General features: G+C 38.1%; 2 protein-coding genes and 1 long non-coding RNA gene across 13 annotated transcripts in view; 2 read left to right on the top strand and 1 right to left on the bottom strand.

The window, feature by feature from the left end:
- The window catches only part of ADGRG2 (adhesion G protein-coupled receptor G2), a 54,413-nt gene extending 36,076 nt beyond the window's left edge, over positions 1-18,337 (top strand). For all 7 annotated transcript variants that reach the window (XM_071812530.1, XM_071812528.1, XM_071812551.1 and 4 more), the window contains 19 exons: positions 743-816; positions 1,876-1,915; positions 2,045-2,079; positions 3,472-3,554; positions 4,218-4,278; positions 4,793-5,508; positions 6,067-6,256; positions 6,585-6,741; positions 8,811-8,960; positions 9,186-9,308; positions 9,672-9,717; positions 9,820-9,923; positions 10,515-10,639; positions 11,477-11,745; positions 12,575-12,674; positions 12,972-13,246; positions 15,183-15,284; positions 16,013-16,165; positions 17,467-18,337. In XM_071812530.1, the coding sequence (XP_071668631.1) occupies positions 743-816; positions 1,876-1,915; positions 2,045-2,079; positions 3,472-3,554; positions 4,218-4,278; positions 4,793-5,508; positions 6,067-6,256; positions 6,585-6,741; positions 8,811-8,960; positions 9,186-9,308; positions 9,672-9,717; positions 9,820-9,923; positions 10,515-10,639; positions 11,477-11,745; positions 12,575-12,674; positions 12,972-13,246; positions 15,183-15,284; positions 16,013-16,165; positions 17,467-17,651 (2,988 nt within the window). In that variant the 3' untranslated portion in view covers positions 17,652-18,337. The remainder of the gene's footprint in view (positions 1-742; positions 817-1,875; positions 1,916-2,044; positions 2,080-3,471; positions 3,555-4,217; positions 4,279-4,792; positions 5,509-6,066; positions 6,257-6,584; positions 6,742-8,810; positions 8,961-9,185; positions 9,309-9,671; positions 9,718-9,819; positions 9,924-10,514; positions 10,640-11,476; positions 11,746-12,574; positions 12,675-12,971; positions 13,247-15,182; positions 15,285-16,012; positions 16,166-17,466) is intronic.
- Positions 18,338-19,540: 1,203 nt separating this feature from the next.
- On the bottom strand, positions 19,541-21,038 carry LOC136113076 (uncharacterized). The gene is made up of 2 exons (XR_010652967.2): positions 20,860-21,038; positions 19,541-19,947 (listed from the first exon to the last, which is right to left on the bottom strand). It is a non-coding gene; the product is annotated as an uncharacterized lncRNA (long non-coding RNA).
- Positions 20,451-24,676, top strand: part of PHKA2 (phosphorylase kinase regulatory subunit alpha 2) — a 50,149-nt gene continuing 45,923 nt past the window's right edge. For 3 of the 5 annotated variants that reach the window (XM_065857979.2, XM_065857983.2, XM_071812564.1), the window contains exon 1: positions 20,452-20,690. In XM_065857979.2, the coding sequence (XP_065714051.1) occupies positions 20,613-20,690 (78 nt within the window). In that variant the 5' untranslated portion in view covers positions 20,452-20,612. Of the gene's footprint in view, positions 20,691-24,676 lie in introns of all 5 variants that reach the window. The other 2 variants (XM_071812560.1, XM_071812562.1) reach the window with 1 other exon arrangement.

Consider the following 24,676-nt stretch of genomic DNA (forward strand, 5'->3'; position numbering starts at 1 on the left):
TTTCAGTGGTGATAATGCCTACTGAAACCATCCCAGTGTATTAACATTACATGTAACAGCTATTAGAAAAACAGGTTTCCTCTCTCTTGAAACTCTTCGACTTTTCAACAGAATATTTTTAGGTAATGTCAGTACCATATATGTTAGATGACGTTTTTATTGTGGTGATTGCTGCTTACCTGAAATATAAAAATATCCAGTAATGGTGGCAAGCAGAACATAAGAATCCAGATCTAGAAAGGGCCTTTAAATAAAGCTTGGTGTATCCGCCAGCCCTAAGGCTACATCATGTGTATCTAGAACATTGCTGCCACATCTTTTACCTCAGTTCTTGACTTGTTACTCCCAGGATTCTGTGTTGTCTGTTATTTAGGTCATTTATGGAGCTTGTTCCATTGCTATGCTTAGAGTTAAAAAGTTTGTTCAGTGTCTGGTCTAAGCTGTCTTTGCTGCAAACTAAGCCAAATTCCTCTTTTTCCAACATGAGATACTGCAAAGTCATTATCCCCCATATCCTTCACAAATCAGATCCTGTCATTCGCTCTATACTAGATTAACCAATTCCTTCCGTAAGTTGTGACAACAGTGTCATGGTAAATACTTGTAGAAGTGTATTAATGAGAAAATGTGCTTCTTATCTTCGGAATTTCAGACTGTTAAAATGTGTGAAATGAACATAAGATTCTTTTAAGTCTAAAAATTACTGGGTTTACTTAGCTATGGGAATCTTTGTTTCTAACAGATTAATAACATGACCACTGACAATCAAGTTACAAAATTAATTACAATTCCAGCACCTGCCCTACAACAACTGAGGTAATTTCGAATAAGGATTGAAATCTTTGTTATATTTGAAAAAGATTGAGACCTTACATGTGCTTAACAGGTGCTTCACTTTGCATTATTCCTGCACTTTATAAAACAAAAATTTCAGGAGTTGTAAGTTATTGTTCTTTAACATGAAGTTCATATTGGTTAGAATATTCTTCATTTTGTTTTGTGCCACTGGGCTTTGTTTTAAAAAATGGTACACTTGCTGATTTCCTTTTAGGTCTTTCAGTTTTCTTGGGGTTCAACAATGCCCAAAGACCTTGGTTTTTATATGGTGCCGCTCTTCATAATAGTAGCAATAGTTATAGGAGGAGTAATAGTAGTAGTAGTAATATCTGAGGGCATGAGTTGTGGGTTGTAGAGAGAATGCCAGTCTGGCTGCTGATCTTCATGAATAAATGCTTTGCATAATTTCAGGTATTTGGTCTTCCCATTAGGAAATTACTAAGAGAACTTCCATAGTTGCATGGTTTTTAATATATATTTTTGGAGTCACAGCTATAGTTTTATGTTAGCGTAGTTTCTTCTTTCACAGTGTTTATGAACATGGATTTAAATGAGTGAATATTTACTACTGTTCTCAAAACTTATGCTGAAAATTAAAAATATGTACATAAGCCAGCAGGTCTTGTTTGTAGAAGAAATCCGTATTTCTTACTCATTCTGTTTTTATGGCTTAAGTATGAATTTAGAATTCTGTTCCAAATGCTTGCCTGCCAAAAGGCAACATTAAGATTTATCTTTTGCTCTTTTAAAGAACTTTTAAAGAAGTGTATTGATGTTAAGATATGTGAAGAGAGACGTTTGAACTTAGTTTATAGAGTGCCTAATAAAAGAAAACTTTTAAAATGTTTAATCCTTTGAAAAGTGGTTTTACAATATTAGAACTGGCATGATTTTTAAAAAATCACTGAACAAATAGAAAAATGGTTTTGTTTTGTGTTTATTTTCTCAGTAATTGCTTGTTCTTTTTGTTATATTGTTGTAATTGTCTTTAGAAACGTACATAGTAATCCTTTATAATGGTAACTTTTTATTTTAAAGAATTTCAGAATTCAACAAAACCTTGCAAGCAGTAAGTGAGGTAAGATTACTGATTGTTAGTGTTTGGAAAACTCTTTTCCAACTTATTTCTGATAACGTTGTTATCTAAGCATCACTCCTGTTTTCTCCTGACAAAACAATTTTTTTCTATTTTCATTTGTCATTACAGTCCTACGTTATGGAATGCAGTGCAGAAAACCAAAGGTTTGTTGTTAATTTTTTAAATGCTCATATATTTAAAAGCTCGTGTATTATCTTGTGATATATCAAGTATGAATATGTAACAGAAGAAGAAACAGACTTTCTAGGAAGTTATGTTTGAGAAACAGACTGGAGAAATACATGTAGGTTGACCCTGTTATTCTCCTAGCATTAGTGATTTTATTTTTTTAAACCAAACTGTATTGCTTTTCATTAATCTTCTGATGAAGCACGGGCTTGCCTGCCATATGTCTTCTGCATCTTTGTGTTAGCTGAGTCACATAGCAACCTAACCACTAAGGCTATGGTGATTTGGAATCACCAGGCTTCAAGAGCTTGTGAATATGAAGCAGTCTTTATGAGGAAATTGCTTTGGACATCCCATGTTACTGTTCTTTGGCTTGGGAAACCAGGCATCCTCAGCAGAGTGGAAGCCTGAGAAGGTAACTAGTTCAGAGTTTGAAAACCATGGGGTATCAGAATAGCAAGGCTACTCCACAGAGGTGATCCTGGAAATCCTGAAATGTAGATAATGCCTGTCAATGTAATTGTTCCTTACCACTAAATTGCTGGTCCTTTAAACTGATCAGCTTGGAAACACCATGTTATAAAAGAAAATAATAACTTCCTTTCCCCAAATACCTGAATTTGGTGTTTATCATCCTGGGTTAGGATGAATGTTCAAACCACTCAAATAGTAATAGACAGAAAATCAGATGACACCTTCCTGTCATCTACTGGCAGTAGTTAAGGCACTCTTTTCATTCTTGTTAGCTGAAAAGAAGCTTCACTTAATCTTTAATGTGTGTTGCCTTTTCATTCACTTGTGTATTTGGGTTCGCCAAACGTAAAGAATTCTTACTACAGGTTTGCTAGTTTAGGCAGGGTTTCATATCATCGAACCATATGTGTTAATGTGTAGGTACCTGATTAAGTGGGTCATTTTAAGTTCTCTCTGAAGTCAAGAGAGAGAACACTGGCTTTCTCCAGGTGATGGAAATTTCATATAGACTGACATAGCCACCTAGGACACTTGCTAGGTCCTCAATGGAGTTTTTTTACAGTAACAGTGAAGATTACATTATTATCTTCACAAAATTAACAATTCATTAATGGATAGCATTGATTAGGGAGGACTCCATTTAAGCATCAACAGTGTCTGTAGAGAAAAAATAAGCTGCCACAAACTGATGTATTACTCTTCTATTTAGCCTGGCATGGTGTTTCATGTGCATTAAGAATATCCCCAAATCTGAAAGACCTTAGGAAAAATGTGCTTTCAAACTTGGCATTTGTGAGAATGTGCTTTCACTTAGCATTTGATGTTAATTTCAGGTGTCATAAAGATGACACAGATCTGTTTCTTGAGTCTAAAGTTTTTTCTTCTCATTATAGTATACACTGCAATTTCATAATGAAGCTGGCTGAGAGAGAGAATATAAGCAGTTTAACTGACAAAGTAAAATTAAGCCAACTTGGTAAGTTATCCTTTAAACACAGTCTCATAACAGTTACCCCTTCAGATTAAATTTCATATATTTACAGGTCACCATCAAGTACCTAAAAGAAAAAAATGATGCTTATTTATAGATAACTTTTTTTAAAACAATATAAATAGATAAAAGATGCAGCCTTATGATTTTGGGGTAGGGAAGCAGAAGATAGAAATATGTCTTACAAAAACTTTGGTATAAAATTTCTGACTATAGTAATAAAACAGACTTTGAAAGGATTAGGTGTAAAATTACTTGAGAGCGTAAACATGGTGATGAAATGGTGATCTGAATTGAAAAGCTTATAAACTAGCCAAGCTTCCTCAGTGATATTGTGATAGAACGAAGTGGTGACTCATACAATTGTGTCTCTTTGTTTCAAAAGATGTAGCTTTGCATTTTGGTTTGTTTACAAGAAGAGAACTCTATACTTGCAAGGCATTGAGCAAAAATCTGAGGGTATCGCAGTATTCTGACTGGTCAAGACCTGGTTTGCAAATGCCGTTTCAGAAAAAAACCTCAAATTCTGCAATATGCACTATTGTTTAAAAAACATAAACCACATGCTTAATTGAATATCCTACTTAACATTATTAGCATTTTTTATGCTTCAGGATGAACTAGATTAATGCTTCCTTCTCATCTCAGAGCGGTGCTGCTGTTCATCAGTGAAGTATTGCTCCTTGACTGCTGAAGAATTACAGATGTAGTATGTATAAATACAAAATTTGACTTGCTTATTTCCTAAATTTCCTAATGCATTAATAGAGTCAAGTTCCATGTTGCAGTGTAATAGCTAGAAAGGAGTCTACAAGAACAACTTGACAGGCATTTTTCTGTATAGCTCCCTCCCCATTCCTCCATCTTCCCCTTCCCTCCCTTCTTTTCCCTTTTTGTTTTCTTCTCTCTGTCCCTCCCCACCCCCCCTTTTTTTCCCAGATGCAGATAGCTTGTGTGTTCAGCATCAAGTCACTTCCAGAATAGGCGGCAAAGGCAGCAGTAGTATTTATGGGCATAGTTAACATAGTTAACAACTACAGCAAAATAGAAAGTAAGAACCCTCAAAATATTATGGAATTCATACTTATTACTAGAGCATGAAACCTGCCATGTAGTAGGTCCATAAAATGAATATATATTCCTCTATTATAATGTGTTTTCTTTAAAATATAAACAATGTTAAATTTGACGTGTATTTCTGTGCTTTTTTTTTCTTTTTCCAGTATTATACAAGTACCACCTCATTCTATATGGGTTCCTTTCCCTCGTTCTCCTTCTTTCCCTAAAAAGACTCCCCCCAAATCTAACACTTTTATTTCCCCCACTATGCTTTCTAGCAAACAAAGCCCCACAGTTAGTCCACTGATCCCACCATTCACAGAAACTGTTTTTTCTGGAACTCTCTCCACATCTCCCACTACAAATCCTCTCTCTGAAACTTCTACCTCATCTTCTACTGAAACTTCCACCAGTGTTACCACTACACTTTCCTCTTCTGAGTCTCTTGGCCAACAGACCATTCCAACTTTTCCTTCCATAGCTTCTAATAAATCTGTCACTGCTTCCACACCTGAAACAAAATATGTCACTAATGCTGCTTTCTCAAGTAAATCTGATACTGCATATCTTAGCAAGCCTATTACAATAATTTCTCCTTCTGTAAATTTTACTAAACCTTCCCCTTCTAAACTTCCCTCCAATCCTCCAATAGCAATTCCCCCCTTTGAGACTACCACCAGATGTCTTTCACAAATTCAGCCTGCTACAGATTCCACCCAACCTATTTCTGGTAGCAAAAGTGTCACTACAGCACCTATTCGTCCCCTTACGCCTTTCACAATAACTTTGAACCCCACTGTTAGTCCTGTCAACCATTCTGTCTCAGCTTCTCATCCACATTCTACTGCTGATGGCCATAGTAACATGCCTGGGAACACAGGTAAATATGACAAAATATGACAAGTAATATTCTTTTTTTGTTTGAATGCCATATACTGAATTTGCTTTTAAACTTCATGAACAAGGTTATAGATATGAGCTGTGGCCTTGCAATTACTGTGAATAGCCTGAGACAACTCTCATGAAGTGTATAGTTATTTTAAAATACATTGTGATGCCTTTGGCCATGATGAGTGATACCTCACCCTACAAATCCATTTATCTTGATTTTTTTTCTACTTTCAGGCATCCAGTGGCTAAAAATCCAAAATAATGGGTTATTTAACATCACTGATGGTCTGATGTGAGAAACTTTGTAATCAATAAAAATAATGCTGCCCATTTGAAACCTTGCTTTATGTTTTCATAAGATTTAAAGTATTTGCAAAGTAGCTGATAGGGAGAAAAAGGGATTCTGTCTCACAAAACATGTTGAGAGTCTTTACAAGTTGTGATGAGGTTTATTGGTCAAGAAAACTGCTTAATTTTTCTGCTTGTCAAAGCTTGCTTCCTTTGTTGAACACAGAGTTTAAGTGAATGCACTTTTCTTTTGTGACAGGAAAGGTAGTGGAAGATCTAAGTTCTATAGATGTCATCTTTAATAAGACCACACCTGAACAAATCGTGTCCAGCATAGAAAATGATTTAGCAGCTGGAAAAGTAGAACCAAAAGATGTAGAAAGGATGGTCAGTGAGATTAGTGAAGTCCTGACAGCTTCTCAACCATTGTCACCTGAAATTTCTAACAGGTAGGTCATTCTAGCAATAGATTAAAGGTGTATTGTATCGAATGTCTTGATAAATTGGCTTCAGCGAGTTTATTTTTTTCATAATCACAATCCAAAATATTTCTTCTTTAATGTGCTTATACAAAATGGAGTATCATTCTAGTGTTACCAGCTCTACTGTAATATAATGCCATGGAAAACAGTCTGTGTTTTATGTTGACACCACAATAAGAGAGCAGAGTTAGCTGTGTTTTGCACTACACTAGGATTGCTGCTCCATAACCGCAATTTGCCTGGGAATTTTGGGTGTGTGTGCTTGGTAATACTAAGTATCTCTTTTTCTTAACAGAATTATAAAACTGGTGGATTACATTGGCTTAAAACTGAGCTTTCCAGCAGCGTCTGCTGATTTTGCCTCCCCTTCCTTGGCTCTGGCAGTTGTCAAAACCAACAGCATCCGCTCCAACCAAGTGTCTTTTGCTGTCCAGGATTCAGCTAATCTCCAGGTTAAACATCGATAATTCTAAATATTTACGAAGCCTCAAACATTTATTTTAAGTATTTATGTTTTCATATTTATATGGAACATGAGTTTTTTCTGTGTTTATGTCACAATTTTGGAGTCTTTTGCTCATGTTAGTTTCAAAGAAAAAAATACTTTGTTTTTGAAACCCTCCATTGTTTTGCATTTCGTTTTCTATTATGTTGTAAATAAGCAACAGACTTATCAGAAACTGGCATTTGACTAATAAGCTGTTAGAGAGGGTACAGCCAGAACACTGAAATGACCAGAGTGCTTGGTGGAATAAGTTTGCCTCAAAAACCCCGGATCATGAGTCACTTAATCACCCATCCTGACAGTGCTGAAATTTGTCAAGGAGTGTTGCCAGATGGTTTCATCTGTTAGAAGAAGATTAATTGCAGAGGGTTCCAGGAAAAAACTACTATGTTGCTTGGATAAAGACATTAATGGATTTGTCTCTCATTAACTAGTTGGTCTCGCCAAGAAATAAGTGCTTAGAAAGTTTGGATCCACTTTGTCTCACTCAAAGCCTCCCTCCTGGCTGAGGATCTAATAATTTGGACAATACCAACCTTGGTGGCTTAAGCAAGGAGAGGTGGAAAGTTCTGTACAAATTTTGGCATATTCTATCCTTTCAGAGAAGGAAATATCTTAATGTAGCGTGAGCCATAAGTAGTATTGGAACTGTTCCGTGAAACTGAAAATGATACAAAATGTTAACATTTGAGTTCTTTCCTATTTTCTTAGCAATATGTGGTGCATGAAGGTGAGGTGTCTAGAAGGTGGTAGCCCTGAAAAGCAAATACTTGCTAAGTAATGATTTTCCGGAAATCTCATAGCACTGGCAATGAAATGCAGAGCATTTTCAACAAGTATCATCTAGTTCAAAACAGAGCAACAGGAGTGCTTTTGTGGAACTGATTCGGGATTTCTTTGGTGGCTGTCTAAACCAGTGATCTCCAAAGTGGGATGTTAGTACGCCAGGGCATGCACATGACAGTCCATTGGGGTACAGGAAGAAAATATTTTTATACGATTAATAAATAGAAAATAGAGTTTAAAAATATTATTAATCCTTATCCTTTAAAAAGTTCAGTTTTTGTGTATGTTTTATATGGTGCATAATGTATTACTACAGTAGTGCATGTATATAACTTATAAACAGATTTATTTTGGGGTGTGTTCTTAAAAATGTTTAGGGGGTGCATGATCAAAATAGTTTGGAGACTGTTGGTCTAAACAGAAGAGTTAAACCATACTGTTAGGGCACTGTGGAGAGCTCACAATGTTAGTCCTATTACAACCATTCTTTGCATTCACAGATAATTTCTTTCTCCAATTCTGCTAATGTTTCACATCTCTCAGGAACTCAGAGATTATTCTATTTGTGTTAAGTAGCTACTGTGCAATGAGAAAATGTCAGAGATTTTGTACTAAGCAGAGTTCTGTGACCTGTAACTACAGCACAGAAAACTAGTTGAAAGTTCAGATCTTTTTTTTATGATGTTAAATCACTAAGCTCTTGAGATACCTGAATTGAAGCTTATGCAGTTTATTTTTGTCATTTTTGCCAGATGATCATAAAGTTAGGGTTTCTGTTCTTAGGTTCTGCTTAACCTACTATTGACAGATAATGGCTATTTACAGTTTTTTCTGAATTCTGACATACTTCATATGTGGTATAAAAATCCTTTGCCTTTGCATTCTGTGAAATGTTTATCTCCCTACACAGTTAAATAGACCAGCATAGGTTGTTGCTCTTCACCTTTTTCAAGTCAATAGTATCCACCACAGTGATGTGTTCTGTCCCTGTAAGCAAATCGGTAAAGACTGAATGTTTGCAGTGGTAGGCAGACCTGAAATGAGTTGCATCCTTTTCAGGCCTGCAGGCACTATTTATTCATCAGAGCAGGAAGGGAATGAGAGAGCAGCAATGAGCTCCTGACAGTAATTACAGAGATAGTATTTTGAAATTCTAAACAGAAAATAAGTAATAATTTAATTTTTCTTTAGTGACTGAAATGAAGCATAATCATTGCATTTATTTTTCAGATCTCTCTAGGCTCTAATGCAAACCATGGCTTAAATAATCTTGGATCAATTACGCTTCCTTCATCATTGCTGACAAATTTATCTCCTGAAGAGTTGGACTTGGCTTCTAGAATTATATTTAATTTCTTTAAAAAGACTACTGTGTTCCAGGTATCTTTTTGATCCTCTGTTCATAAGGGGTTTAAATTCAAGCCTAGAGCAAAATAAAACACGAGTGGACTTTTTTCCTCACAAAAGATGTTTCAAAACTTCTTGCTTTAGAAAGTAATTGTTTTTGTCCAGTGCTCACTCCATGTAATAACTGAGCTTGTGGGTACTGTACTCTACTATTATTTCCTTTAAGATTTAAAATCTGATTATTTTTTGTTGTTCCAGGATCCGTCCTTGAAGAATGAGTCTTTAATCAGCAATGTTATATCATCAAGTGTTGCTAACCTCAAAATAAGCAACTTAAAGGCAAATGTTACTGTCACTTTACAGAATATCAAACCTAATCAGGTATGGCTTACATTTTGGCAGACTTGTGATCATTTTCTGATACTTAGAAAAATCAGGAAAAATGAGAAATTCCAAGAATATATATGGTGTGGGAAGGCAAAAAAACAGCATTCATAATGTTCTACCAAGAACAGAATCTTTGTGTAAGCATGAGAGCTAGCTTCTGTATGGTGACTTTGAATTTGTTCATCGTTTTTTCACGTGTGTTACAATATTAATCTATTCTATGCACCTAAATTCATAAAAAACAGGTATATTTGCTGCATACAGTATTTATTATTGCCTGTATTTTGTAGATAATTAATAAATTACTTTATAATAAACTCATAGTTTAGTAATTTTTTTTATTTACCTCCCAAACAGGATAATTCAACAGTCAGATGTGTTTTTTGGGACTTCAATAAGAATGGTGAGTGCTTGATATCACCCAAGATATACTGTTTTAGCTATGTTAATACATGTTAATATAAATAAAGACTTTTATGAATAACAAAGCTGTTTTCTTTAACAGGTGGAGAAGGAGGCTGGTCATATGAAGGCTGCATAGTTAAAGAAAGTAGAATAACTGAAACAGTCTGTTCATGCAACCATCTCACAGGCTTTGCAGTTTTGATGGTAATTAATTATTTAAAAAATGATGCAATCTAACTCTGATGCAAGAAAAGACTTAAGCATGTCTTAGCTTAAGCAAATGAGGATTCAGTAAGCATATACCACCTATGAAATATTACTCAGGTTCTAGTCACTTCAGTGTTACTACATATAGCCATAAAACTAGTCGCATGCTTAAGCTGCTTGTTGAGTGGGGGCCCGTGAGTTCCATTGAAGTAAAAAATTCTGTAAGTGCTTATTAAATTTCAGATTTTACATTTAGGCAGTTGTTTATATTGTAAGAAATGAAAATTAGGATAAATCAGATTTTAAACAGGTTTTTAATCAAATGGGATTACTCAATTACAATCATAGAATATCTCAATTTGGAAGGCACCCAAAAGGATCATCAGGTTCAACTCCCTGCTTCTCGCAGGACTAGATTAGCTTTTCTGTTTTTCCATTAAGCTTTTATAAGATCCATGATGAAAATAACATTTTCCCGTTTTTTTTTTTTTTTTTTTTAATCGCAGAGAGAAAGGTGCTTTTGGGGTTCTTTTGATCTTTTTCCATTTAATAAACATTCTCTGAAATTAAATTCTCTTTCTGTTTTAGAACTTGTATGGAGATACTCCTTTGAATCTCACACAACAATTGGTACTGACTTTTATATCCTATATAGGCTGCGGCATCTCTGCAATTTTTCTTTCTATTACACTTGTGACCTACATAGCCTTTGAGTAAGTACCTGTTCAACTGAACTCCTATTATTCTTAAATGATGATAGCTTGTACTCTTCACTGCAAAGTCCTTTCCAATAGTTATGGATTCTGTCTCCTTCAATAGCGCACAAAGTTGTCCGGTTTACTGGGAATGTGTTGGTTCAGTCTTCAGGAATGTTAATCTTGTGGACAAGTGAATTAATCATGTAGGTCTATGCAGTAAGAAGTGAAGAAGTAGCACTCTTAAATAATTTATAACAGATTATCGTAATAGAAGTGTGAAGGAATGTGTTTAAGATATATGTAGAGCAGTGCAGAATGATAGCAAATTTAAATGCATTTGTGTTCTTTGTTGTTTGTTGGAACATTTTCTTATGTTTGAGCCTTAACTATTGAATTCTCCATACTATGTTTTGAAAATCCTCCTCAAAGCATGTGTTTGTTCTCTCATTATCCTATCATCAAGGACTGACTTGTCCCTATCACAGCTCTTGAAGCCCAGTCAAAAGCCTAGTGTAGCTTAGCAGCAAGAACAGTCACATTTTGATTTTTGGAAGTACAAGGAGTCCAACATACAATTGAAAAAAAAAAGAAAACAAAACATCATGGTGCTAAACTCTAAGAATCAAAGTTGTTGTTTCTATTTATGTAACCTTATCATAATAAACTTTATTCATACAGAACATTAATTTGGCGATCTTTTGTGAATTACTCTCTCCATGCAGTATATGAAGCATTATGTATGAATGAAAAAATATATATACTTTTTGCATTTGTGCACTAAAGACTACAAGAGAGGGAGTAAGCCAGGGATCCATGGACAACTGATATAATCTCACTAATTTGCCTTTTTAGGAAAATCCGGAGAGACTACCCCTCCAAAATCCTTATTCAGCTGTGTGCTGCATTACTGCTACTCAACTTAGTTTTCCTCCTTGACTCATGGATTGCACTGCATGATTCACGAGGCCTATGCATTGCAGCTGCAGTATTTCTTCACTATTTCCTCTTGGTTTCCTTCACCTGGATGGGCCTAGAAGCTTTCCACATGTATCTGGCACTTGTGAAAGTTTTTAATACCTATGTACGGAGATACATTATTAAATTTTGCGTTGTTGGTTGGGGTATGTATTTTTAATTGTGGTTTGTTTGTTTGTTTTTTCCTTTTGGATTCTAAATAAATCAGTCCTCTTATCAAGTATTTCAGTGAATGTGACATAGTTCAGAAATGAAAACGAAGCAGTCATTAAATGTTACGACCTTTCAGTGACCATGTATTCATTATCAGTAAACCTGCCTACATATTCTACCTTTCTGCAGTAGGGAGCTGCCCCCCTAACTGCAGAACTGAGGCTGCTGCAATGCAAATTGATAATGAATTTCCCTTGTGCCAAGTACAATAAAACCAGTTTGGAATGTGCATATTTCCAATTCCATTTAGCAGACAGATGGTGTCAGTTCAGTTTTGAAAATAAATGCCAATAAGTGTATATCTATTCCATTTCTGAGATAACACTGATGCTAAAAGAAACAGAACTGGATAAAGGATGAAGAGATTCTGGACCTGATTATCCTCTCTGACCACTTCAGTAAATATGAGTGAATGTGAAGGCACTAAAATCAATAGAATTGTTTATTTAAACCAAATGTTGGAAAGAAAATCAGGTATCCTGTATTTTACATGTTTGAAGTCAGTTTGATGAGTGATGGTATTTGTTATCATATTCAGAAAGGTTTGGAGCTAGCTGTGGAGAAGAACTCGTTTCTTTGCAAGTTCTTGAACAGTTTCAATGCTCCAGTTTTTAGATTCTTTCAGACAGCTAGTAGTCAGCAGAATTCAACAGACAAATTTCAGAAACACGTTGTAGTTTTCATAGAAAAACATAATAATTTCAAGTTGTAATACTGTCTTTGTTGTGATTTTCACTTATATGTTTGCTCATAATCTTTTAGGGTTACCGGCAGTAGTTGTGTCCATTGTGTTGGTAGTATCACCAGATAATTATGGACTTATATCCACTGGAACGGTTTCAGTAAGCAGACCTGATGAATTGTGAGTTAAAGGGAGGTGCTTTTTTGGGGGTGGGTGAGAGGAGGTCCTACAAAATTACGTTTTTTTTAGAGTAAAGGTGGTGAGGGAAACAATGGGAGAGCTTTGAAATGATATAGCTCTACAGAATGTCATGTGTTTTGTGGTTATTGCCTATATGAAAGCTCTTACTCTTTGGCCAAAAAAACCTTTTTTACTAAAGAGGCAAAATAGCTTGCATGTGCAACAAACTACCCCTTTATCTCTTGTTACTTAATTTCTGTTTCTAACAATGATTGACAGACTGTTCTTGTCTTCTAGCTGCTGGATTAAAAATAGAACTGTCTTCTATATTACTGCTGTGGGATACTTCTGCATTATATTCCTCATCAATATCAGCATGTTCATTGTTGTGCTGATCCAGCTCTGTCATATCAAAAAGAGAAAACAACTTGGTGCTCAAAGAAGAAACAGTATTCAAGATCTTAGGAGTGTTGCTGGCCTCACATTCTTGTTGGGGATTACTTGGGGATTTGCTTTCTTCACAGTAACTGATGTATTTACTTACCTCTTCACCATTTTCAACAGCTTGCAAGGTAAGTTTATCCTTTATGTGACAGGCCGTTGCGTGCAATATAATGATGAAAACATTTGGAAATGGCATTTTCTTGATTCAGCAATAAAGATGTAATTATGATATGTGCTTTAACATATTAGTTAAATTAGAGATGATACTGCCTTACTGTAATCTTAAGTTACAGTTATGCTACAGTAAGGTACAGGAAGGCTAGCTACTATTTATATGTATAGGATATTTATAAATATTATAATTTTTAAAATAAATGCAAACCAGACACCACTGGAAGTGACTGTATTTCTCTAGGCAACAAATCAATTGTAAATACTCAGTTACTGTAAGTGTTCACATAATAATGCGATTAATATAGTGAAGACTGTATAATTTCTCCACTTACCCCTAAAGCTTAAGGGTGGGCTGTGACATTTGACAAAGGGCCATTGAGACAGGAAGGGCTGCAACATCTAGTTAGTGGTCTAATTCTCAACCGTGACCTTTAGTACTTAAGAACATACAGGAAAGAGATATGAAGGCATGCAGCTTTGCAAAGGCCAGGATGCTACTGGACATATCCAAAAGCAGAGCTTCAGAGGCTGCAAAAACTTCCATATTAATGTGAGGTACCATTGGTGCCTACGGTTATCTAAGTATACCTGAATTGCCCTACTCAAGTTTGGATCCAAACTTCTGCTTAAATGGCACATGAGAGGGTTTGCAGTTGGTTCTGGATGATTTCCCAGACAGACTTAAACTATGAAAATTGCAGTTCAGTGTATACACCCCCCCTCTATTTGTTATGTTGATTTTAGAGTACATTACTCCTTGGTAACTTGAAGGGTTAAACCCACATCTTTCCAGATCTTGCATGGGATTGTGTTGAACTACCACAAGACTAGATTCTGTGTAGTCAGAGTAATCTGTTATGTGAAAATAAGTACCTCTTTTCCCAGTTTTTAGTTAGGTTCTGGGTAAATTTTGATATTATAGTAATAAAGGTGCATAAATTGTATTTAATTAAGCTTATGCTAGTGTTTCAACACTGTATTTGAAAAACATATAGGATCATCTGTGTATAGCAACACTTAGTTACATTCAAAAATTCACCCTAAAAGCCAAAGTTAAGCAAAGAAAGATGTGAGTAATCTTTTCTAGTGTGATTTTACATTTAACTGGCCTCAAAAGCAGTGTAAACATAATATGCATGTGTGTCTGCACCAGTCTGATCATTTAGTTTTCCTTCGTTATTTTCTATTCATTGAAAACCTAATATCTGCTCTCAAGGAAACATTGCAAGGGGGATGATAACGATGGACTTTTAAGCAGGGAAAGTTAGGTCCCACCTTATGTCAGTTAGAATTGAATGAGAAGCCAGCAATCTGTCTGTAGTGTGGCACTCACAAGAGGCAGGGATGAGCCCCATCCCTTCTAGAAAATATTTGTCTTGAGTTTGTTGTAACGAGGGGAACATTCATTATTATTTTAGATGAGAGTTATTTTCTTTATATGAATGCTCAGAATTTTATGGTGTTACTGGTTCTATTGCAGTTGGTGGTAGCAGATTAGCTTCAAATAAAAGATGGGACAGTGTCACACCATGTGCTAACATCTGCATAGCCTGACAGTGTCATATCATACCCTCTGTTTGGCATCGCTTTGAATTCTTTTCCAGAAGTGTTAAGTAAATTTCAGGATCCAGAGATTTTTTTTCTCTTATTTGATAGAGGGAAACTTTATGCACTTTGTGAATTTGGTTATATTTGTTGTTGTTACATTTTTGTGTATGATTCTTCTCATCTATGTAAGGGAAAAGTACTCCTCAGTGTTCAGAGATGTAAACTTTTTCACCATAACTTTTGTTTAGAAATTTAAAAGAAATGAAAGAAAACCAAAACGTTGTTCATTAAGAAGCAGCGGAAGTCAATTTTGCAATGAATTCTAATATTATTGCTTTGCAGGGTTCTTCATTTTTATCTTCTATTGTGTAACAAAGGACAATGTCCGTAAACAGTGGAGAAGATATCTCTGTTGTGGGAAATTCAGGCTGGCTGAAAACTCTGGTAAATTTTTTTTTTTTTTTTTTTTTTTTTTACTTCTGAATACTTAGTGTTGAGTTCATAGTACTTTGCAATACTTAAAAAAATAGTCGCTGTAGTTGCAGGTCTAATTTATTATCCATGGTGTAATAAATCTATAAAATTATACTCTTTAAGGGGCTCATTGATGCAGTTCTTACATGGTTACATGCTATTACATTAAGCTGCAACTCCAGTTCATCTCTTCCATTGAAGTATAAAGGCATGTCTTTGCATAAGACTTTTGATCATAGTGAAAAACTGTAAGATGGGTTCTGGCTTCTGAGTCAGCTATAGTTTTACTAGTGACTTCCACAAAAACAAGGTGAAGCATAGTTTAAACCAAAAAAACTGTAAATGAGTTTAGGTTATTTAGTTATTCCGTAGTTTACTTCTCATGAAGCTGTATACTTTTTAGACACTTTAACTGAGAGCATCAACTGTACTTCAGTTGTTTCTCTGATCTGTTCTGCATTTGTGAAACTATGACAGTTGGCTGCTTGTATTAAAAAAAGGGCCAAGAGAAAAAGGAAGTAGATTTAAATAATTTTAAACATCAAGAATCTTTAAATTCCTAGGATAATGTCATTGTGTCTGGAACACTGTGAGGAGAGTAGGTAAAGCCTTGTTTTCATTTTAATTCAGTTACATTCTTAACTGTATATTTTGCTTATATGAGCTGTGCTGTTTTCTGTCACATGTATCTACTGTAGACTGGAGTAGAACTGCTACTAACGGTTTAAAGAAGCAGACTACGAATCAAGGAGTATCCAGTTCTTCCAATTCCTTACAATCAAACAGTAACTCCACTAACTCTACAATACTGCTAATGAATAGTGATTATTCAGTGCACACAAATGGAAATGGTATGTGTAATTCAACATAGTATTTCTGAAGCTATTTTTTTCGTCTTAAAACAGAAGTGCTGTGCTCTTTCATGCTAATATAAAGTGAAGTGCTGACAAAATATTATTCTTAAGTCTAGGGTATATATGTAAGTCTATTTCAGGATGTCCACACGTCAGTTTTAGGGGACTATAGCAAAGTTTTAAAATATCCATTTCTCCTGCTTGGAGGGAACTAATTGTTTATATATCAAATAGTAGGTAATATTCATTATTAGAGCAGTTACTTAGCATAAGCTGCTAACACTGCTCTTGTCACCTGAATATATAACAATAAACTCCAAGCATACTGTGATACTGTGAAAACAGTTCATCTTGTAAACCTCATTAAAGCAAACATTGCCTGAAGAGGAAAAAAATACAGGATAATGTAGCTTGAAAGTATGAAAGAAATAATGTAAGAAGTAATACTAGGAAGAACATTAATAGAACACTCACATAGAAGCTGCTTATGCGAGTAAGAGAGAATAGAGGCTGTAAAACTGTTGTGTCTTTTCAGTACATTTACTGAAATCTACTGAATCACGATGGTGTTTGTATATGACATGTTCTGAGCATTAACATAAATAGCAAACTGGGATGTTTAATTATTTTTATTTTGTTTCTGGTATAAACGATAAATGACAGCTCTGCATCTAGGATCTGATGCATAGAGGTAGGAGATTCTATCTAGTGAATGGAGCATTTGTGGAGGATTTCATTAGTAGGTTGCAATCAGCAGTGGTATTACACATGTTCATTGTAGATTCACCTAAATGCTCAAGATTCTCATCAAAATATGGTTTAGATCCATGATTGGACATAGGACATATTCTAATTGTCCTCCAGAAATAAATGCTGCAAGTTGAGTGCCTTTGAAAGGAAAAAAATATCCTTGTTTTCTCAAATACTTCGTTTCAGATGCATGGCAAACCCACGAAATCTTTAAATTTAACTTGTTGAAACAAAACTAGAATGAAATGTATTTTGCATCTTACCTAGAGATATTTATTTTGAGTCAAAGTCTATATTCCGAGAATTGTGACTTTCGCTGCTGAAAATACTGAATCCTATTGTGCGTAAATAGATTAACATCTCTGAAATTTCTTACTGATTTCACACGGAAAAATAAATATATACAGAATATGTACAGAAAAATCCACATTTTGAAGTTGTCAGAGGGATAAAACTAGAGTATGTGGACTCCCTACAGTGACTGAAAAAGGATGGGAGACTTGATTCTGAACCTTTTTGACAGCAGATGCACTTTTTTGTTTCAACAGGCCATATTCCCAGTGAGAAGAATGGTGTTTCTTTCAGTGTAAAGAATGATGATGTGTGTCTCCGTGAATTTTCAGGCAAACAACTTGTCTGTCAAGAAAAGGATGATACAGGCAGCCAGAAAGGCCATATCTTGCTCAAAAGGACTTCAAAGAGGGGAGGCTTAAGTTTTATTGAGAAAATGTGATTTCCTTTTAAACAGCACATTTTTTTACAGTGTGAAGTAGGGATTTACTTTAACAGTTTTACATAATGTGAGCAGACCAAGAACTGATTTTATTTAATACATGGTACTGGATCTTCAAGGCAGCCATGCAATGGATTGACAAGGACAACTATCAAAAAAAAAAAAGGAAGCTACTAATTTGACAAGGTATATTGGATGTCAAATTACAGCTGGCACATTTCTATTTTGGTTCTTCATTAGAGGATTTTTTGAGGGTTTTTTTATTTACATTTAAAGGAAAGTTTTGTTAAGAAATTTTTCATTATAACTAAGTTTATCTGGATATAATGCATAGTAGTATTGTATAGATGCAGGAAGTTACAACTTGTGCATACAAATGATGTTATCTTTAAAAATGTTAGCTACGCTGTCTTTAACTTTTTGTATGTTGTAGTAGCAAACTATAGTGATGTACATAAGCATAAAAATATCAACCTTTAAGCATCTTAGTGGTACTTTTTATATTTATTTCTTGTAATATAAATTTTAATATTCCTATGTATAGAAAAATAATTGGTATTTTCTTTTAACTTTTATTATAAGTTTGCAGTTTTCTTTAATTGAGATAATTAACTTTAATACAGAATGATACAGAAGTTTGTTTGTTCAGTAAGTGAAATCACTTACAGTCGTTTAAATATATTCACTAGACACAGAACTGTAAGTACAAATGCTATCGGTCTCGAACCTTTAGTGACCTCTTAGTATGCCTTAGAGGGATAAAACGGGGTATCATCAAAATAGAGTGCCATGAACAAAGGACTGATAAAGTAGTCAGCAGATTATAAAATACAACTAAGTTTTGTTAGTGGCTTGAGTAAGTCAATGTGTGCTTTTGCCATTGACTTCAGCACGGTCAATATTTTATCTTGCATGGTGGTTGCAGAGATTAAGCACACTGCCGTTTCTCATTTGCAATGATAAATAAAAGTAGAGAAGTGTTATTTTTTGAAGAAAAAATACAGAGAATAACCGCTAGCTGCTATATTTAGTAGCTGAGAAATTGTTTGTTCTATCGTGTGGCTGTTTAAGGGGCAGCTCTTGAGCTATTCTGATGAGTATTTCTGCTTGTACTTTGGCCCTTGGTTGGAAGCCAAATCCTGAGGCCCTAGCTCAGTAATTCCTGAAGCAAAATTTCATTCCCTTTAAGACAGTTGTCTGAAAAAGCTGAGTTTTGGCCCTTCATGCACAGCAGCTGAAAGCCCATATGACATTGTGAAGATTCTTCCTGAACAGAAATTAGGTTGTGCTTCCTCTTCCTCATGCAGGCATGCAGCTGTGGCCATTACTTTTTTTCCGTGTGCTCTTGGCCAAAGGTTGGATGCTCCTGGAGCAAGAGCTGGAACAAACTGGCACCGAACTGTGGAGTGCCAGGCCCTGTAAAGGAGATTTTTTCAGGCAGATGCACGCAGGAGGGGACCAAGAGCTTTGCTTTCCCAGAGGGACTCAGTAGGGAGCTCTGGAAACGCTCTTCTCAGCAAACGGCATCAGAAAAATGCCTCCTGTCTGGGGCTCTGCTGTAGTTCAGCAATTGAATCTGTTCAGTACTCAAACCCTCTTGTGGTTTTATGTGCAATGCATGGGCTCTTCTGGTCACCTGTGTCCAAGACTACTCTGAATATGCTTTTAAAGTGAGAATTTGAAGTATTTCTTGTCTTTATCCACAAGGTTTTAACTGCATGTTAATAAAAGACAGTACTGGAATGCTAGTAGCTGGAATGCATTTCTGTGAATGCTTTAACTATTTGGCTAATTGCCTTTGCACTGTTTCTTGTAAATTTATTTAATGTTCTTGTATTTATATTTTCAACTGTAAAAAAAAGCAATAAATTTACAGGAAGTACAACATGTAAAATATATAAACTTTGTATTTTAGATAAATGTGCCATTATACTGGGCTGTGTTACAATTCTTCAGATTACGTGAGCTGGAGTATGTGCGAGGACCACAGGGGGAACCCGCTGAAGATTTTGCAACTGTAACACCCGTCTTTCTTTTTTTTTTTTTTCTGATAAGTCTTTGTCAAGTACCCAAGTCTTGGCACTCTTTTCCCGGCTTGCCTTCTTTCCGCTTGCTCCTGTCCTATCCTATGATGCTCCTAGTGAGTGCCTGTGGGAATAGCAGGTTCATTTCCATCATAAATCTTGTTTCTTTATTAAGCTGGAAAGCCAAGGCTGGGGTGTGAAGTCACCTAATAAAGTCTTGCATTTTCTTTTTTCTTTCATTCTGTTAGATCTCAAACCGGTATTTTTTAAGGCTGGGGAAGAAAAAAAAAAAAAGACACGCTTCCAATAAATGTTTTGACATTTTGCATTTTGTGGATGCATAAAATCACCTTGATTCTTGGCAATTTAGCCTGACGGCTCACACTGCCCGCCCTTGCCTTTGTCCAAGCTAGTCCCTTGGGCATCGACAACCCCCTCCCCGCCCCGGTATCCCTGCGGGCTGCGGTACCTCCAGTCCTTCACACTCGCTCTTTCTCCTGGCGCTTCCCAGGTGGTGAGGCTTGGGAAAGTAGCCGCAAACACCGCAGGGAAAAGGCCTGCTGGTTCTTCAGAAAAACTGAATTTGGAATTTCAAGCATCCCACCTTCACGGACGCTCCCCTTCCCTCCGGGGGTCTGCAGGCTCCCGCTCACGTCGCCCCCGAGCCAGCCCACCCTCGCCTTCGCCCACTCCCACCCCCCCGGTGATCTGCCGCCCGCCTGCTTGCCCGGAGGGAGGAGGCCGGTTCTCCCCGCCCCGCCGGCGGGAGGGCAGGCTGGCGCTCCGCCCGTTGCCCAGGCCGGCAGGGAGGGAGGAGGCCGCCGCCATCTCCGGCAGCCGCCGCGCCGATCGCTACCGGGGGAGAAGGGGCGGGCCCGGCAGCCGCCCCGGCTGAGGCGGGAGGCTCGGAGGCGGCGAGCGGGCTGGCTGTGGGGCAATGAGGAGCCGTAGCAACTCAGGGGTACGCCTGGATGGCTACGCCCGCCTGGTCCAGCGTACCATCCTTTGCCATCAGGTGAGGGCAGCCGCCGCGGGACGCCTGGCCGGGGCTGGGGGCGCTCGGATCGATGGGGTTGGCCAGGGCGCGGAGGGCCGCGGCGGGGGCCGCCGACTGGAGCGGCCGGGGCCGCTGACCGCATCTTGCTTGCACAAGGGGCGCGACGGGGCCGGGGGGAAGAAAATACCTTATCTCCCCGGCGCATGGCCTCCTCTCCGAATCTCCGCCTGCCCCCGCCTGAGGAGCAGCGCGGGGAAGCCGAGGCGGTGCAGAGCCTCGGGGGTACTGTCCGGCCGCTTCTGTAAGTGCGCGTTGGAAGATACGTGCGAAGTACCACAAGCCTGTGCTTGCAAACAATGATACTATGTATAGAACGTGTTCGTGGTCATATGATACAAAGCTATCTGCTGTAAGGCTGTATGTGTATATATATGTATATATATATATACACATGCCCGTAGCGCTATGAAGTCCCAGTAAGGCAGAGGTCCCTAGCAGGGAAATACGTCTGTCAGCATCAGCTCGATGTGAATCCAGGACAGGGCTCTCATGGGCCGCTGTGCTGTGTGCGGTACGTGTGTGCAGTGGGGCACATCCCAGAGATTCCTGGCCCTGAGCTGCTGCTGGGCAGCTTCTGCAGCCATGGGTTTAGTGGTGCGACTTGTACCGCGGTTACACCGGCTTGTTGTGTGATGCCACCTGCGTGTGTGAGCTGTAAAAGAATGAAGATGTCAAGGCTGGTGGGGAAAAACTTATCCACTCTGTGGTTTTCGGCCAGCACATCTGCTTAAGTGTATAGCATAGGGCTCTCTGCTTCACGTGCTCGCTTCACCCAGGCAGGCTCTGAGGATGAGCACTCACAGTGTGCTCTGTAGTGTCATGCTTCAGTTAAAACAGTCCACTACATAAAGATGAGAGCAACACGAGTTTTTTCACTAATTGGTTTCCAAATATTGCTGAGAGTTACAAGAAACTGGAAAGCAGTGAAAGAAGAGGTGAGGACTGAAATCCTCTTAGGTCGATAAGGTTTTTGTCACTGACTGTTGTGGGCACAGGGTCCAGACACCCATAATTAATGTTTGTGTATGAATGATTGTGAACTCATTAGAAAAAAAATGCAAAGAATAGGTGGTGTGAGAAGATAATTTTGCTCCCTCACTGTGCTGGGGTGCGGAAGATGCTGAGTTGTGCTCCTGTCTTGGCCTTTTGTCTGTGGGATGACCTTGGACATGTCACTTTGGCTTTCAGTGTCTGCTTGAGTTCCATGTTTATAGGATGGGGATGCCAATAACAGCCTCCATTAGAGGAGTGATGGAGCCTCTGGGATCCAGAGATCAAAAATGCCCTGTGAAAGCCATGCCTTAATGATATTAATGGTTAACAATAATAAAAAGGGTAACTTAAAGGAAATATGGGAGATTATACCAGCGTCCCTGAATTTTATAGTTGCTATCTACAGTGCTTGGATATGTGTTCATGACGCAGTGCTGCCTTTTCCACTAGGTGCTCAATGCTGTGGAGAGTTCAGTGATCAGGGGAGGAGATAAGTTTTCTTCTGTGTGTGAAAAGCAAGTCACAGGGTAGCAGCAATGCAGACGGACAGCAATATCAGAAGAGGGCCCAGAGAGATGCTGCAAGGCGGGTTTCTAGATTTGTTTTTTTTATCTTTACTCTTTACGGTTTTCCACTGCACGAAATGTAAATGTCCCAGTCAGCTGAGTGAAGAGATGCAGTGCTTGCTTAGGCAACGGTTGTCCTTGGGCCAGATGCAGCCCTGTCTTGCTTGAGAACAGAATAGCCTGTGGCGAGCTGAGCTGAGCTGCTTCACTACTGCTGGGGCCTTTCAGGCTGGAGCCAGGGACGAGAATTTAAGCCGTCGTTTTTCCTAGGAGCAGCCTGACAGAAGAGCCAGGAGGCGTTTGAAATGCCTCTGAGGTGCTGCTGCTCAGCGCAGGGGTGACTTGTGGCTGTGACCTTGTACCTCACATCCACAGACGTGCCAGCTGTGCAGACTTGGCATGGCAGCTGGTGTGCTCTGATGGCGGCCAGTGACGAGCTTGCTCTTGTATGGATGCAGCAATGAGAACTCTTAGCGTGCTCAGGAACATTTTGTTTTGATAAGAAGGCATTTAGTACATCAGGGGTCACGTTTCTCAGTAGTAGCAATTGATCTTGCATTCATTCCAGTCACTCAAAATCAGTGTAATTTTAGAGGTAAGTTTTAATGTGGATGCTACTAGGCAGACGTGCATTCACATTGCAAGTCCAGACCCTTCACCAGGGCAGACAGTTTTCCTTATGCAGCGCCTTGCAGTACTGGATCTGAAGCCAACTTTTTATTGTTTTGCAAGCATTGCAAACATTGATCAGCCTCTGCAGCATGCACGGTGATAACACGATCATGTTAAAGGTTGTACATGTAGGCTGAGACCAAACTGCTGGCTCCTGTATCATGCCCTTGTGTTGGCTATACTGGCCTGCTGTGTTGTGGGGTCTGCCAGCTATTGCACGTGTCTGTTGGGACAGGGGCCAGAGGGATGCTTCCATACTGTAGCTGAGCAGACACTGAAGAGCATCACCAGCAGGCCGTGCGCAGCTGCTTAGTACACTTGTTAATTTGAGTGAGTTAAGAAAAAAATGTGAATCTTAAGATATGTACATAAAATAGCAAAACGTAACGTCTACACACGTTAAGTGTTACTAGGGTACTATAAGAGAAAAGCATATGGAGCTGATAAGGAAAGCACATTTGGCGTACATTTTTGGGTAACACGAATTGTGTTATGTCTGATTTCACACAAATAATCTATCTGCAAACTTTGCTAGAGCTTACATTGGTTTTCATCTGCCAGATCAATGAAACAAATTAAATAGATTTTCAACAAGATGCTAAAAGTGGGCTTACTTGTGTTGCTATTCTGGTTAGAACCTCGCTATTTTTGTGCCTGTATTACTGAAGTTCATATTAATATCTGGTTCTCTGTAGGAACTGGTGTTGTGTTTTGGGGTTTTTAGTTTCCAGACTAACAGATAGACTTACAAATAGAATGGGCATGATACAACTGTTTAATGTCTTAGTCCAGCAATCAGCTTTCTGTTCCGGTGCTCTCAGCGCACAGAGCCCATAGATGCTGGTGAAATTCTTTGCTCCATGCATCTGTATGCGCAGTGTGATTTGCAGGATGAGACCTGCTAGTCCAGTTAGACATCACTGCATACATGTGATGCTTTGAAGCATTTGCTGAGCTAAAATTCCTTTGACACCTTTGGAGTTAAACACATGGTGTTTCTTCAGGTTCTTTAGTGCCTTGTAAGCATTGTACTTTCCATCTGGTGTCAGAGGTAACAGAAGAAAATAACTGTAGTTTTTAAGAATAAGCTTTTTATTAAAAAAATATTGTGTTGTTCTGCTAAAATTATGAATGTGCATGAGGAAAGACATTAACATGTTGTCAGTCAATGAGAGCCAGCCTCAGTGTTCCCCAGGAGCTGAGACTGTCTTGTAGAGGAACCAAAGGCACTGAAATGGTGATAGCTGCTGTTGGATGTGTTTAATGTGGCCTCTTGCAGGCAGGCACATCCCTTCCTAGGGACTGAATGGTTTATTTAAAGTCTCGCATGGGCCATTTTTAAAGGATTTCCATCTTGGTACCTGGAGGGTTTTTAATTTGCAGCTGGCAGCCAGCCTCGCACGAAGGGTGGGGAAAAACAAACCAAAATCACCATTTCTCAGGCAGCAGGGTAATCTCTGTCAAGCCAGGGCTGTGGGCATATAGAAATTTGTTGTGCTGCATGAGAGAAGGGAAACCAAGTTCTCTCTAAAAAATCTGGGAACATGCAATCTGCCTTTGGAGACCCTGGTTTTGCCTCACAGGTACAGTGCTGAAATGGAAGAGGGTTCTCGCTTCTTTGCTCTCTCACTTGTTCTTCTCTTACTCCTTGGTTTGACTTTTGAAGTTCAGAAAGAGGGCTTTTTAAAGCTCTTTGGGATCATATTTTCCCCA

This window comes from Patagioenas fasciata, chromosome 1 (genome assembly GCF_037038585.1).
Source record: "Patagioenas fasciata isolate bPatFas1 chromosome 1, bPatFas1.hap1, whole genome shotgun sequence".
In the NCBI taxonomy this organism is placed as follows: Eukaryota; Metazoa; Chordata; class Aves; order Columbiformes; family Columbidae; genus Patagioenas; species Patagioenas fasciata.